General features: G+C 34.7%; 1 protein-coding gene across 2 annotated transcripts in view; it reads right to left on the bottom strand.

Moving 5' to 3' along the window:
- The window catches only part of LOC127415116 (BDNF/NT-3 growth factors receptor-like), an 88163-nt gene extending 74694 nt beyond the window's left edge, over positions 1 to 13469 (bottom strand). The window contains exons 1-11 of one of the 2 annotated variants that reach the window (XM_051653684.1): positions 12690 to 13469; positions 12093 to 12167; positions 11933 to 12004; positions 11538 to 11606; positions 10385 to 10527; positions 6942 to 7078; positions 5339 to 5471; positions 3008 to 3307; positions 2862 to 2888; positions 1787 to 1798; positions 1651 to 1688 (exon numbers count right to left, since the gene is read on the bottom strand). In XM_051653684.1, the coding sequence (XP_051509644.1) occupies positions 1651 to 1688; positions 1787 to 1798; positions 2862 to 2888; positions 3008 to 3307; positions 5339 to 5471; positions 6942 to 7078; positions 10385 to 10527; positions 11538 to 11606; positions 11933 to 12004; positions 12093 to 12167; positions 12690 to 12895 (1212 nt within the window). In that variant the 5' untranslated portion in view covers positions 12896 to 13469. The remainder of the gene's footprint in view (positions 1 to 1650; positions 1689 to 1786; positions 1799 to 2861; positions 2889 to 3007; positions 3308 to 5338; positions 5472 to 6941; positions 7079 to 10384; positions 10528 to 11537; positions 11607 to 11932; positions 12005 to 12092; positions 12168 to 12689) is intronic. The other variant, XM_051653685.1, reaches the window with a different exon arrangement.
- Positions 13470 to 17275: the final 3806 nt, after the last annotated feature.

The following is a 17275-nucleotide window of genomic DNA, read 5'->3' as shown; positions in this document are numbered from 1 at the left end:
TTTCTGATTGGAGGAGCCACATTTAGAGCCGTGGTGAAATGCCAATGAAATGCCAATGAACAGCAGGGTAAAAGGGATATTATGCTGCCTTCACGGGCTATCGGAATTATCCTACTTCTGAAGTCGAAATTATAAGCACGTCATGTTCAAGTGCTTTGTTGTCAGAAACAAGGACGCCAGGTTCATTCATGCATATTTCATGGGGAACTCTTATTTTGACACCGTAATACATGGTTGACATCGTAATACAAGTAGCTAACGATGATCGAATTTCAGTCAAATACAATGTGTTAATTCAGTGTAACTCATTATATAAAAAATAATGCGTTAAAAAAAATGAATGCATGTGAATGAATGAATGAGTCAATGAATCTCCCCGGACCATAATATGAAATATTCCAACCTTCGGAGCAATTTAAGATTGAAGTACCACCTGTGTTCTCCACGGTGCAGTAAACAAAACTTCAGCTGTATAGGCAATGTGCAGTTTATACAGAGAACAAACCACACTTACTGACAGCAGACACCACAAGATGAGAACACGTTCTTGAGTTCAAACACAGCTTGATGGAATGCAAATTAAAACATAGGGATTTTAAGACGTGTTTCCAATGTTTCAAACTATGTTTAACTTGACAAAGTGACCTAAAAACGATGTTTATGACACGATGCAACCAAAGTGAGACGCTCCAAAAGCTTCTGATGCAGGTGTACATTGACGCGTTCTTTGAAAAGCCCTTATAATTAATCTCAGACTGACTGACAAATTCAACTGCAAAATGGATTGCTGTGAATTGTAGGCCAATGATAGGCTTATGTTCAATAATATGGAAATAAACAATACATTGGATTCTAAAGCCACTCTTTGCATTGTCTTATCAATGATTTACTAGTCTGCCACAATAATGTAATGTATTTTAAATATCTGAATATTACTGTTTTTTTTTGTATATATATATATATATATATATATATATATATATATATATATATATATATATACTGTGGGGGCCATGCCATCTGTTGCAGGGCTCCCTGTTCTTCTATTCTATTCTATTTTCAAAAGGAATGTTTGGGAGTCTAAAATGCATTTTTTCTATTGACACTAAAGCTGAAGATAAAAATAACCATCTGAAGACAAATGTTTTTGTGAAACATCACTTTTGCACAGTACTGTACATATATGTATCTGACTGAAATGGCAAGCCATAATATGGTAGCTGCATTTAGAAAAATTAATAAAACCATCATTCACTATTACAAAACTATAGTACTCTCCTCCTCCATGTTGAATGTTTACGTCTCCTCCCAACTCGGGAACTGGGGTATCAAAATTATCTTTAAGTTTCCCAGTCGTAATTACGACTTGAGGAGGCGTTAATGTGCAATTTCCAAGTAGGAAACTGATATTTACGATAATTCCGAATGCATGTGAAGGCAGCATTAGGCACTCCTCTTCACATCGTGCCAAAGAACACCATATGGCCATGGTAAAATCTCTATGATGCTTTGCCTTGAGAGGCTTATTGCTTTAATTGCATACGCAACACAAAAAGTGAGGATTTGTTAGATGTTGGCACAGTAAAAATGCATAAGCACTGAAATGATATAATACAATATATTACATAAAAACAATTAAATTTCACTCACAGCAACTTTGTCCTCAGGAGGTCCAAGTGGAGTGTCGTCTGTTCAGAAGAGAGGAATTATTAGGATATACTGTATGTACATCTCACATTACAAATATATAATCTATAATGTGTGTGTTCATGTTTTTTTTTCGTACCTGTAGTGGGATCTCACACACAAGAAGACAAACAGAAGAAGAGTGAACTTTAAAATCAAACAGTATATTCAATGTCCAAAATTATTGTAACTAAGACTTAATTACACTGTAATTAACAAATTGTTTTTCTTTTCTTTTTTCTCCCCTTTTCTCCCCAATTTGGAATGCCCAATTCCCAATGCATTCTAAGTCCTCGTGGTGTCGTAGTGACTTGTCTCAATCTGGGTGGCGGAGGACAAATCTCAGTTGCCTCCGCGTCTGAGACCGTCAATCCATGCATCTTATCAAGTGGCTTGTTGAGCGCATTACCGCGGAGACATAGCGCGTGTGGAGGCTTCACGCTATTCTCCATGGTATCCATGCACAACTCACCACGCGCCCCACTGGGAGTGAGAACCACATTATAGCAACCACGATGAGGTTACTCCATGTGACTCTACCCTCCCTAGCAACCGGGCCAATTTGGTTGCTTAGGAGACCTGGCTGGAGTCACTCAGCACGCCCTGGATTCGAACTCGCGACTCCAGGGGTGGTAGTTAGCGTCAATACTCGCTGAGCTACCCAGACCCCTGTAATTAACAAATTTAATAATTTACAGTATATTATTCCATCATTTAAAGGGGAAGTGTGCAATTTCTAGCAATGGCAACAAAAGTGATAAAAATGCCCCAGATATTTAAACTTTGAGGGGAAATATTGCCCTTAATTGTTGTTTTATTTGTTATCTAACAATTCAGAATATTCTATTCTATTCTTGGCTTATTTACTTATGGGTTTAGACACCATAGTGACCATTGCCCTTCTAATTGATTCAAATGACGTATTTGACATAAAATTAAAAAAAAAAAAAACACACACACACTTAAAGATAAAACAGTCCCCTAAATATAAAGTTAATGAAAGCTAACAAAGTTAACAATAGTTGTCTCTGCAAGTTAAGCTTGCATAGGAGAAATTATTTTAACATAGAAAAGATTACACACTTCAGCTTTAAGACCTAATTACATTGTAATTAACACCTTTAAATCACAATATTATTCCATTGTTCCAATAAGTACGTTTAAAAGATACTCACCATAATACAGTGGATCAGTAACTGACTCTAAAGAATTAAAATGGAAAAGGAAACAAATAAGAAAACTTGTAGATACTGTCTGTTACGTTACATGAGGTGTAGCCCTTGTTAATAGGGTTCCCATTCTTATTTTGAAGTCAACTCACCATTCCACGGCTCATGCATGAAATGAGCAAATACGGCCTTGCGGTCCTCTCCGTATGCATTTCTAGCCAGCAGTGTGTATTCTCCATTGTTGATGTGTGTTGGACTGTCCAGCTGTAAACAACCATGATATTCGCCCTCTGAGAAATCATGGATCATGGTGCGGATAAAGCTGCCCTCTTCCACAGGATTGCCATTTAATAACCAGCTCAGTTTAGGCTCTGGGTTGCCCGACACACTGAAGGGAATGCACCAGTGGTGGTCTGAGATAGCATCCATCAGCTTGCTGATTTTGGGTGGAACTGGCATCCCAAATCAGTGGCACAGATAGGAAAATGAGTATAGACAGAAATACAAAACACAGCTATTAATAGTACTTAGAAAACTTTGCAATTTGTGGTAACATCTTATTGAGTTGTGATATTCTGAACTTCATTTGGAATTATGTGTTCTGTTTGACCTCATGCGACTCCACATCCACATGTGTGGATGTTGTATTTTGGCTTTGCTATAAGCAACACATCATTTAAATTAATTTAAACCAACTGAATATTGTTCAAAAGACTCTAGACTGTCAATAAAAGGTTAAACTTCTGGCGCACCAAGTGCCTCTGGTAATCTGGCCTCTCGTTTTTTCATTGAAACATGTTTGGGTGTAAAGAGTAGCATTTCTAGTTTCATTTGATATGTCGCTTTAAATAATCCATTTAGTTTTCATGAGTCAGCGCGCTGATAAACATGATGTCTACATATGTGGAAATTGGTACCGCATTCCCTCAATTTTTTTTTTTTTTTTTTATTTATTATGAATAACTTTCAACATTAACACGTCTATGGGTCATTTTGTTTCATTTTAATATACATTTTGTTATTTTTTATTTTGTTATCACTGTACAATATGGTTCTATTCATTAACATTAGTAAATGCATGCTTGTATTTACTGTGCATTTTATCATTGAGAATAAATGGGTTCATCCAAAAGCTGAAAAATGTTGTTTTCAGAGGCTTTATATGGAGTTAGGATGAAAATAAGGTGCATTTCAAACTGTTCTAAAACCAGTGCAGACAGCACACTGCAGGTTAAGTCATAATATAGCTTTCCTATGCAGCTATGTGCATTCACTCCTAATATCCGGTCAAAAGTTCAGTTTCAGGCTGCAGATGATGTTTGGACCACTCAACATGTTTTGCAGACATGGGACAATAATAATCAGTACATAGATTCAGAATTTAAAATGTATAATTTTATTTTAACATGGTTGGCAGTGATTGGATGATGCTGGCCATTACTTTGAATCAGAATAAATTATGATAATTTCTGATGTAATGTCTGTAACGTCTCAAAAACATGAATAACCAACACTCCTGGAAACATAATAAACAATTTGATGAAAAAATCTGACTTTCTAAACCTTGGTATTATTTAAAATTTCACAACTTAGTCCCACTGTCCACATATGTTGACATACATTTTTAAGAAAACTCTAGGATTTTTTTTTTTTTGGCTTGTTTATTTGGTGCTACTAGTTACAAATCAAAAAGGGAAATGGAAAATGCACACAGCAGTCACGCTCGGGTCTCAGGAGGTTAAACATAATCTGCTAATCTTTTGTTGATGATTAAATTAATAAACTTGTTGCTAACGAAGGGATTTCTAGATTTTCTTTTATCTATTGAAAGAAAAGTCTACTAGCTAGAGTTCCCTTCCAAGTCCACCCAGAACATTTATGTGAAACTACAGTACGCGTCAAATATACACTCAAAAAATCATTTTCAGATTTACACATTTGAATTTCATAATAAAATTCCATCAAATTGAATTTTATTAAAAAACAATTTTGTTAAAAATTACACAATTCAATTTGCTGGAATTTAGTTTTGAAATTCAAATGCGTAAATCTTAAAAATAGGCTAAAATCTTTTTTTTAAGTGAACAGCAATAAAACGCAAATTTATTTTCAAATATTTCTTCCTCAAAACTAAGAATCGTTAATAAAAGCATTAAGGACTAAAGAGGAATCGGAAACCGTAATTGTTAAAATCCAAGCAATTCCCATCCCTACACATAACAAAGTTCATTTACATATGTCTTAAATGTACAGTAGTAAAAACAGCATGTTTAATTCTAAGGGTAAGTGGGAAGATGGAAAATGGTCATGAACATTTTTTTTTTTTTCCAATGCAAGAAAATGTATTGCTACATATGGCCACTTTAAATTCCAGTTTAAATGAGTAGTAATTATGCACCAGTTCTACACAAATAATGCTTATAAAGCAGAGAACATCTAAATCTGTTTGTACAGCTGTGTGTTTTGTCTTGATGAGAACTTACACAATATGTCCAGATGCACAGAGGCCTCAGTCTCGCCCACCATGTTATCAGATCTGCAGGTGATTTTGCATCCGTTGTCCAGGGAAGAGACATCCAAGACCTTGAGCTCTGACATCTGACCCGAGCGCTCAAGCTGTGGGTGTGGATTACAGCAATGTCAATGTCATTTCTATTTACAGTGTTTCTGCCTTGCTCCATAAATCAAAGCCTAAAAGGTTAGTTAACACAACTTGCCAATGTGTTAAAATAATTTACTCAGTTACAAGCCATCCTTTCACTAGAAATGAAATGATATTATAGCTTAAAGACAAAAGGCAATGGCATTCACAATGCAGTTGACTTTCATATTGGGAATTGAATCTGAATATTCAGCAGAAAACAACATAAGGGGCGGGACTTTATGTTGTATCTCTCTTTGATTGGATAATGAAATATTATGTTATGATATTATTGGTTAATATTATTTTCCCCCACCCACATGGCCTTGGTTACATCATCAGATTTCAAAATCCTTTCAAAATCATTTAAAATTTTATAAAAATATTATGAAAACAACATTTTTAGGAAAAACATTTTAACAAATACAAATAGGATCAGTGAAACATAAAACCTTTGAATTGTTTGAAAATAACAGTATTCAATCAAACCACTGACAAAGAAAAGTAAACAGATCTAACAGCGTTATTGCTGCTATTTTAATTTGGTGTATTGAAATGATGGCTGTCGATTTAACGCGTTTATTAATTGCGATTAATTGTACAAAAAACGAATGCAATTAATCATGCCTCCTGACCCGTACGTACATTCCATAATAAAAGTACGTATTTTTCCTACCATTGAAGCAATTCCAGCTAGCATGAAGTACATGAAACTTTGAGTCAGCACGCCTTAACAAACCTCACAAGCAGCGCAGCAACAGAATGAGAGTCAGGTTGCATTCGTGATAGCTGGACAAAGCACAACTACTTCAACTACTTTTAACTTCACACAGGTCATAAAAACACTGCGTTAATGATGCTGAAAACCAATTAAATGCTTCAAAATTGTCCTTCTGATGCATATGTACATAGACCGACAATATAATTAAAAATAGCACAGACAAAACACAAGAACGCATCCTGTGAGAGCAGAACAAATTGATGAACTCAACTGCAAAATGGATTGCTGTCGACTGTAGGTACATGTTCAATAACATGGCAATAAAAACAAACAATACTGTATATTGACTTCTAAAGCCACTTTTTGTATTTCTTAATCAATGATTTACTTGTTTGCCAGATTAATGCAATATACTGTATTTCAATCAGATTATATATTTGAATTACAATGAATTATTTATATGTAATTATATTTATTTGGTGGCCTTTCACAGCAAATAATGATATATGCAATTAATTCAATTAATTCATCGGCAGGTCAATTAATTTGATTAAAAATTGAATCGACTGACAGCCCAAATTGAAACTAAATATTATGGCTCCCCATACTCTCCTAGTCAAGTCTAAAATCTGATGACTACAGTCCCCGATTACATCTGCATTCCAGCAACCACAAATAAAAATCTGAATCAAGTTATTCAGATTTAGATTAAGCTCAGGATTACCTCATATCTGGAAGTGAGTGAGCAGGTATTCCAGTTAAGACTAGGCGTGGGCGTTCCTGAAGTGTTGCATGCCAGCGTCACGTTTAACCCTTCCAGCATGGTCACTTTATTGGGACTGAGAATCACACTGGGGAGAACTACAAAGAAACACACCACAAACCAGAACATTTACATCCACTGATTAACAATATAGAAATCATATTCTTAAAAACTTTGTCTTGTTTTTCAGTGAAAAAAAAAGTCTAAACAACCTAAAAACATTTTTAAAAAATCACTTGAGAAGCTAAACTTTCCACACATCATTAAGACTTGTTTTCAGAAAATGTATAGTATCTTGAATATCTCATTAAGAAAATCTATTTTTGAGTGATATTTCTTTGAAAAAAGCATTTTTCCACATTTGAGGAATTTTTCAAGTGGTTAGGTGAACATCAAGATAAAGGAAAAGAAAAAATTGTGCAAATGAGTCTATTTTATTAGAAACCGAGTACAGAGTACAAGTACTAAATTCAAATACTTGTTTTAAAGGGATAGTTCACCCAAAAATTAAATGTACTCGCCCTCATACCATCCCAGATGTGTTTGACTTTCTTTCTTCTGCTGAAAACAAACAAAGATTTTTGGAAGAATATTTCAACTCTGTAGGTCCATACAATGCAAAGCTCCAAAAAGCACATAAAGGCAGCATAAAAGTAATCCATATGACTCTAGTGGTTTAATCTATATCTTCAGAAGCGATATGATAGGTGTGGATGAAAAACAAATCAATATTTAAGTCCTTTTTTACTATAAATTCTCCTCCCTGCCCAGTAGGTGGCAATATGCACAAAGAATGCAAATCGCCAAAAACGAAAGAAGAAGAAAGTGAGAGTAAAAGTGGGTATTGATAGTAGAAAGCACTTAAATAATGATCTGTTTCTCATCCACACTTATCATATTGCTTCTGAAGACATGGATTAAACCACTGGAGTCGTTTGGATTACTTTTATGCTGCCTTTACGTGCTTTTGGAGCTTCAAAATTTTTGTACCCATTCACTTGCATTGTTTGGTGCTGAAAAAAACTCAACAAAAATCGTTGTTTGTGTTCAGCAGAAGAAAGTAAGTCAAACAACTGGGATGACATGAGGGTGAGTAATAATGAGAGAATTTTCATTTTTTGGGTGAACTATCCCTTAAAAGAAATCTTTCCAAATGTATTTTTCCTCTTTTACTAGCAGATTCCTTTTTTTTTTTTTTTTTTCTTGTTTTAAGCATAAACCTCACAGAACCTCATTTTTATGGTGTAGATTTAATCTTAAGTGTTTTTAATTTGATATTTCAGCTCAGAAATCTAATCATTTGTACTTTTCCCCTGTGTCCCAAGAATGCCATTCTAGCCCGCTGGCCACTCGCAGTAAAAGCACTGAGGACAGTTCAGACTGTCTCTGTGCTGATGTCATCAGTGGACAGCCGAGTCAGATCTCTATCTGCTCACAAGCTGCAACAAGTGATGACTTTATCAGCCTGTATCTGGCAGGAAACAGTTTAAACCAGTTGTTCTCCTATGGAAGCAAGTTTCTGCCACAAAAACAAAATAAATAAAAAAGTGCCTTGGTCATAATTATGACATACTAAGTCATATTTATGATCTTTTATGATGATTTATGTTTGTTTTCTCACTGCATAAAATCAGAGTTGTGTTGAGTTTTATGAAATTATGAATTATGAATATTATACTTGTTTATCTCATAATTACATTTTAGTGTATCATAATAATTAGTTTTTTTCTTCTAAAAATTCTTACTTTGAATCTAATAATAATGACTTTTTATCTGATACACACAATGCATATGACAATTTTTTTTCCCCAATGTGGCAGAAATGGACTTCCATAGTTCTTAACTCGCAGGTCTGTTCTTATAAGGTTGCAGACAGCATGAATAAAAATAGTATACATGAATAATAAATTAAATATTGTTTTAAAAAGGGAGGAGAAAATGCGTCCCACATCTTTTGTTGTTGAGGTCAAAGGTTGCGTCCAATCAAGCCAAATTTAGCCAAATTAGGCAGACGCCAACATGGACAGGTTGCGTGACATTTCCTTATCCTCAAAAACTATGAACTAAACTATGCAAGATAAATACGGGCTCACTTGCAATGATAATAAATGTATTATTATTTATTGGCTATATCTGCAATAAAATATTTGTATTATTATACTATTAATAATACTACTTTTAATGTAAAATCTGGGTACTGAAGGCAAAATCAGTTGAGCACTACCAATTTAAACTGCAAATTATCACACTGGAAAAAATGTACATGTACATTTGGCACTCTAGATGTTCCCCAAACTATAGTAAATTGAAACGATTCACTGGAGCTGTTCATCATTTTCTTTCATGGCACAAAAAATGGAAAAAAGAGAGAGTATTTGGCCAGAGGCCAGCTGACGCTTGCAGCAGACTCTCAGCACTAAATGTCTCAGTGTTTTTGCATTCTGGGGATCCCCCCCACCACCCCGTCTCTCTCTGTTTTTCCCTTTTCCTCCCTCTCTCTCTCGTCCTCTCTTCCTCCCTTGAGGGCCTTCTGCTGTGGTAATGCTTAAAATAGGCCTGGCTGGAGGCTGATCTTTGGATCAATAATTATCTGAGTCTCAAGCCGCAGCCATAAAACTACAGCCAGGACAAGTCCAATCTTAACAAACAAACAAACCCAAATTTCACTCTTAAACATTATATCACCACACTCTGAGAAAAACCAAAGCAAATCTTCCTTGAAATATGTTTGCTTGTTTTCATTTACTAAAGCTGAATCAGCTCAAATAATTATTAATGAATCACTTCTAATGGCAAAAACAATAATCTGTGGTAGTTTTAAAGCTTTGGGGGATTAAAGGAATCATAAATTGCAATAAAAACACAGATGAAGGCCTAAACCACACGCACACACAACACCCCCCACAAATCTCAATTTGCATTTGCAGACGTACCAGAAATACCAGCGCTTGCAAGCAATAGTTTTAAGTTTAAGTTACTTTGTCATGACACTCAGTATGCATCTTGCTTTCTGTTGGCTGTGCACAAAAATCAAAACATAATGTGACTGTCTTGCAGTGTAAAAGTGGCTATAGTTTAAAAAACAGATGCAAGATAGACAAGATCAATCACAATTAATGTGAAAATACCACAGTGATGTCAATGTTATTGGTATCAATTTGAAAGCTGAACATTCTATCAATGTAAACCCATGGAAGATTTTCATACTTCAACGTTAAATTTCTTCAATATTTTGATGTTTCTAAAGACCAAAAATAGACAACACAAAGTTTGAATGGAGTCTAAATTTGCGGAGAAGACAATAGTAAGAGGAATCTTATCCATTCATGGGCAAACAGTTTAAACCTGATAAAGGAAATCTGGACAGTATTCTTCTTATCTTATTTTGGGTCAGTTGTTCTTACCACAGTTAGGCAGTGTGAGCGAGGAGAGCGTTCTCCTCTTTCCTCCTTCTTCCACACACAGCAGCTCCTCAGCCTCCTCTCCTCTCCACTGCTTCAGCCACACATTTTCACATGAGCACTGCAGAGGGTTACCTGCCAGCAGCCTAAAACACAAAGACAGATATGTGAGCTTCTGATGTCAAATGCTTCATGACAGGACCCTGAAACATGCTGTGCAAAAAAAATTTAAAACACACACATAAATATACAAACCACTACATATGAAACCTGATTTTGCTATATCATGGCCATGCACATTTTAAATTGTCTGATATATCGGCCAGGCCAGTTAATCAGATCATATGTGGCCTTTTTGAGATGATCAAGATTGACTGATAACCACGCTTCGTTGGCTGATAAACAGAAGTGTCAGCTTCCAAACAGAGGTGTCAATTTCCAAAATTTACAGCCAGCCTTGCCAATGGATACTGCACAGTTTTGTTTACAAATATTTTTCAGTGACATAAATATTATGTGAAACAAATGCTCATTTAATTTTAGCAATTTGGTGCAAGTCTCATTTGCGATACAAAATTTTATTATATTAGATATTTCTATCAGTATCAGCCTATCAGCAACTTCACTTTCTATACTGGCATCAGAATTTGTCATTGAAAAACCCATATTGGTCAAGCAATAGTGCATATTTCAGTGAAAACAAAACAAAACCGAAATTAACTGAACCAAAACAAAACAAAACAAAAACCGAACTGAACCAAAACAAAACAAAAAAACTAACTGAACCAAAACAAAACAAAAAAACAAACTGAACCAAAACAAAAACTGAACTGAACCAAAACAAAACAAAAAACGATCTGAACAAAAACAAAACAAAAAACCGAAATGAACCATAACAAAAACTGAACTGAACCAAAACAAAACAAAAAACTAACTGAACCAAAACAAAACAAAAAACTAACTGAACCAAAACAAAACAAAAACCGAACTGAACCAAAATAAAACCGAACTGAACCAAAACAAAACCGAACCAGAAAAACAAAAAACAAAAACAAAACAAAAAACAAACCAAAACAAAAAAACAAAACAAAACTTTAGATAAAGGTTTTTTTATGTTAACCATAAATATATCTACTTGAAAAGGTCTGAGACTCACAGGTATGAGATGTTTAAATGGCGAAAACTCCTCCAGGAAAGATACGACAGATTGTTTTCTTTGAGATTCCTGTTAAGGGAGATAATGATTAGCACTGATAAAACTCTTATAATAAAACATACAGTTTTCATACAAAACATACACTATTTATTTTTACATTCACAAAATATCAGATCATTTCTTAATCTATTCTAAATGTAGGCTAACATACACATTGCAGAATTTGTAATTCTGTAAAAATAATGAAGTAATTTTCTTTGTAATTTGTAAAGGTTTTGTGTGTGTGTGTCACAGAGTAGTGAAAAAAACATTCAAAACAATTAAAACATGCTAAATTAAAGCATGCTCGTGGAAAAACAACAGCACCTCCTCCAAAAACCAGACAAAGCACTCACAGATACTGAAGTTTTAGGTTGTTCTGAAAGGCTTGTCGAGAAATATACGTGAGCCTTGTGTTTGTTACCGTTCTGTAGATCAAGACAAACATTCACAAATTATATCATTTCCACATATAAATAATATAACCCGAGTTATAATTCCTTTTAGTATACTCACAAGTTTCTGAGGTTGTGGTATAGGTTGAGATCTTTTTCATTAATGGATGTGAAACTGCTTTGATTTGCAATGTATCTGCGAACAACCACAAAAAGAACATGTGAGTCATTCCTGATGAATTTCTAATAAAGAATAAATGGACACACTTTCCCATGTGTCTCAGGCCAATCCAATGTATTCATAACTGATTCATAAATGACTTGCCCACTTACCTAAAAGTAAACATCTGTTGTATTTACGATCAAGCCTTGATTGTCTGATGTGATTTGTAATTGTAATAGCAGCTAATTGCAAAACAGCCTACTTATTAAACCAATTCAACCATTTAATGAAAATAACAAGTAGATTCTTGTATAACAGTCAACAGCAATATGAGAAGCAGCACTGCAGTAGATTTACTGCTTAATAAGTCATTCCATTGCACAGTTTTCAATAAGAGGACAGATATCCAATGTATCACATAAATAAATATATGCAAGGTGATGGCACTGACTGCTTTAAAGTGTGATTTTAATGTTTATGTTCTGTGACTCTCTGTGATATAAAGACCTCATGGCAGCTCGTTATCTTTTAATAAGGCTCTCCGTCATAACTCACATGTCCGTGATGTTCTCCATCTCTGCGTCGGACTGCAGCATGGGAAAAGCCATGATACTGCGCTCCGCATCCACACACGAGATCCTCACGCCAGTGCACGTGCAGAGCGCGGGACAAGCGGCACCGGGCCTCCACAGCGCGAGCAGCACCAGAACCCAAGCGAACCCCCAGCCCGCCATGCCGAAGCCCCCGCACAGCAGGCTCATGTCCTGACCCTCGCCGCCAGATTTAAGACCCCTGAAACCCAAAGCGACTTGGGTCCAGACGCGGATCGAAACACGCAGCCGACCTTGTCTCTCTCACGCGCGTCTCTTTAGGTGAAGTGTCAGTATTCCTCTCGCCTCAGTATGTCTCTACCTCGGGTGAATGAGCGAGATGCTGGGGATGCGTTGAATGATGCGTGCGGTCTGCTCGGATAAAGACAGAAGACGCGTTTTGGAGAACTGCGCGTGCTGAAGAGAGCGAGAGCGCTGGATGATGCGCAGCGCATCGGAGGGGAGGAGACCATGAGAGGAGGAGGACAGAAGAGATCAGTCAAATGCCTTATTGATTATTGACAACATCTTAATGGTCCAACAGATTTGAAGACTATCTGTCTGTCTATCTAAAACGGATAGTGTCCTGGATGCTGATTGGAAGCCGTGCTAAAATACACAATATAGTTATGACGTCAAACTGTTTACAGCACACATCGACCAATGGTCTGTTATTGTTTACAATATTATTGAGAAATTCTTTGTATTGTAAAACCCCTTGCTTTGCATCTTACTGTATCTTATATTTGCCCTTGTATTATGCATATATTTGAGGAAAAAATCGTCTTTCTTTCTCCGTAACAATTAATGCTCTCTCTTAAAAGTAAATATTATTTATGACTGATTGTTGTTTTTACAATGTCATCATGTATTAATCCTTCACTGTAAAAAAAAAAAATGTCTGTAATTTTAACGGTAAAAGACTGTAAAAATGCTACATTTTTTTTTTTTTTTTACATTACTTTTACTTTTGTTTATTGGTCATTGCTCCTGGAAGAGCCACTATTGATGAACTTTTGGCATCATGTGTTCTTCTGTAATTTTTATGGTGATTAACAATATCTTATAAAGTAAAAATCAGATTTTTACAGTTTCAGTAGGTTAACATCAAGTTTATGATGTTTTTTTTTTACTGTAAATTTAACAGATTTATATATATATATATATATTGCCATCGTGGTCATGTAAATTACAACAGTTTTAAACGGTAACATTTACAGGTTGTTCTGTAAAGTTTTTTACATTTTTACTGTATTTTTTATATAATTATTCTGGCAACCACAGCTGCCATTTTATTTATTTATTTATTTTGTAAAAACAACAGGATTTATTTATTTATTTATTTTTACAGTGTATAGAAAACCTTGTCATATTTATTTGCCAATTTCAGCAACTTTCACTGGTATATAAAACAAGTAATTTTTACTTAATTTTTCAAAGCTGATGTTCCCAGCATGCACTGGGCTTGAATAATTAATGAGCTTGCATGATTTCACATTTCGCAAGTTTATTTACACCGTTTTTATTGTTCATTTTATTGTTACATTTGGTAACTTTTTGTTTTGTGCAGTCTTAAGTTCATTTTCTTCTCAAAATTACCCATTTATGATCAAAAATATCAGCTGTTGATTGTCACCTTCACTGTGTTTTGTCCACCAAGTGCTGAGGCCTGCATGTGCCACTCTTTAACCGAATTATTTTTATTTTTTTTTTATTGAATATATATAATGCTGGTTATGTTTTCTAACAGACTACATAGCATGTGTTAGGTTTCCCTGTGGGAGGCTTCTGTATGTAATTTAGTACATGCTTAAAAACATGTTTGTATGGAAAGTTCAATACCTGACATGTTCTAATAAAATGGTTATTTAAATTTTGCTATGTTTATTTAAACAGCTTCTATATCATGCTTGTAAGAAAAAGTGACTGAATTTACTCAAATGTGTAAGTTAAATGTACCCACTCATTTTAAGCAATATTATGTCATAAATGTAAGTAGATTTTACTTAGTTTTATACCATTTAGATTTACTTAAAAAAAACTGTGTGCAAAAACTTGCAAAATAAAAGTAAATCTTACAAGCCAATTTTGTTTTCAGTGCAAGTAATTTTGCCATTAAGGTGTTCTTTATCTGAAATTTTGTACACACCTCAGTTATTAAACTTCTGTCATTTTGATGAAACACTAATAAAAAAATTAAAATAAAGGACTATATATTTTAACCAAAGGACTGCGTTATGAATATGCTAACTCAAATATTGTTAAAAAATGTGTGTGTTGATATTATTATTATGATTATTATTATTATTATTATTATTAAGTAACTGCTTTATAAAACCAACAAAGAACTATTGAGGATAAATACCCTTTAGTCTTGACTATTTTCATTATATTCATTAGGCTGTAGCGTAGCCTCTCCCTTAATTTTTTTATTTTATTTTTTTTTTTTTTACTTACATTTACAAGGTTAAAACCAGATATTCAGGACTGGGAGGATCAAATGTAATAGCCTAATGTAGGCTTATAATTTAAGAATCAACAACTGAGTGGATTTAGAAATGTCTATATAAGATCAGGCCTAATGGTTTCACGCTTTATTAAATGAGAATCTGATATACAGATGTAAGTCAGTACATTGTTTGTTTTTATTTCTGACATTATTTCTTGCTTCAACACTGATTAACCCCAAACTAAGGAGTTTACACACAGAAGCGTGTGCACTCCGTGACCCCGGTTTAGCGTCATTCCCATGACGTCAGATTTGACGCACAACGCGGGAATATAAGGCGAATAATAAAGATGGTGTATGCAGCGAGGTCCTTGTATCTCGTTAAATGATCGTTTACATGACACTCACATGTTTTTAGCTGATGATCAATATATATGCATCATCCCAGGACAACTTAATCATCAAAAAAGAGCGACTTGCTAAAGAGTAAATATTTTCGCTTTTGGTCATTTGGAAGGTTGATCGTTGGGAGAATATCAAGGAATAAGCTAGTTTATTAACAGTTCAGTTGGGGATGTGCTTTAATTGATGCTTTGCAGAAAGGAAATCCCACTGCTGCCATCTACCGGTGCCCGTTGGCATTTCATTTAGGGCTGTATAAACATGGAGGATCACTGTTATTACTGCTCATACCTGAGGTTAGGGATTGGAACAAACCATTAACCTCGAGTATTAAACCTATCCACTAATTTATAAACACTGTTTGTGCTATGGACATGAAAGATACTTCAAATTGTGCAGCTTCTTGAGGACCAGTGTGCTATTACTTTTACAAACGGCTGGACTTACAATTTTCACAGAGCAAAAAAAAAAAAAAGAAAGAAAAGAAAAAGAAAGAAAGAAAGAAAAAGACACTGAATGAGGAATCCAATTTGGTTCATAGTAATGCACTTAACCCAGATGTGTATCACTTTCTTTCTTCTGCTGAACACAAGCAAAAAAATAAAATAAAATAAAAAAATATACAAATCCATACAATGCAAGTCAACAGGGTCCAAAACTTTGAAGTTCCAAAAAGCACATAAGGCAGCATAACCTTAAAACTCCAGTGGTTTAATCCATATCACCACATACTGTGCAGGGAGGAGAAAGAAAAAAAGGGAGGGATAAAGGAAAGGAAAATAATAAATAAATCATATTTGCTCCTTGTCATATTTATTTGTCAATTTGAGCTAATTTCACTAGTAATTTTTACTTAATTTTTCAAAGCTGATGTTCCCAGCATGCACTGGGCTTGAATAATTAATGAGCTTGCGTGGTTTCACTGTTCGCATATGCTTAAGCATATGTTTATATGGAAAATTCAACACGTGACATGTTCTAATAAAATGTTTATTTAAATTTTACTATGTTTAAGCGACATCTATATCATACTTGAAAGAAAAAGTGACTGAATTTACTCAAATGTTTAAATTAAATTTACTCACTTTAATCAATGTTATGTCATAAATTTAAGTCGATTTTTCTTAGTTTTATACCATTTAGATTTACTTAGAAAAATTGTGTGCAAAAACTTGCTAAATAAAAATGAAGTAAACCTTACTAGCCTTTTTTTGTGTGTGTGTGTGTGTGTGTGTGTACGTTAGTAATTTTGCTGTTAAGGCAAGCTACTGTTCTTTATCTGTATTATTCGTCTATTGATCTGTTTCTCACCCACACCTACAGTATCATATCGCTTCTGAAGATATGGATTAAACAACTGGAGTCGAATGGATTACTGTTATGCGTCTTCATGTGATTTTTGGAGCTCAAAGTTTTGGACCCTGTTGACCTACAGAGTTGAGATATTCTTCTAAACATCTTCGTTTGTGTTCAGCAGAAGAGAGAAAGTCGTACACATCTTGGATGGCATGAGGGTGAGTAAGCGATTGCATGATTTTCATTTTTGGGTTAACTATGCACCTTAACAACCTTATAGCAACGCCCTAGTAAACATTCACAACACTCTAACCTTGTGCCTACAAGTTTTACAGGGACATTCACTATTCATATTTTCTTAAGAAAATATAAAAATCTAGTTAATCTACACTCACTGAGCACTT

This window comes from Myxocyprinus asiaticus, chromosome 24 (genome assembly GCF_019703515.2).
Source record: "Myxocyprinus asiaticus isolate MX2 ecotype Aquarium Trade chromosome 24, UBuf_Myxa_2, whole genome shotgun sequence".
Classification (NCBI taxonomy): Eukaryota; Metazoa; Chordata; class Actinopteri; order Cypriniformes; family Catostomidae; genus Myxocyprinus; species Myxocyprinus asiaticus.
This window is presented reverse-complemented; position numbering and strand designations above follow the sequence as displayed.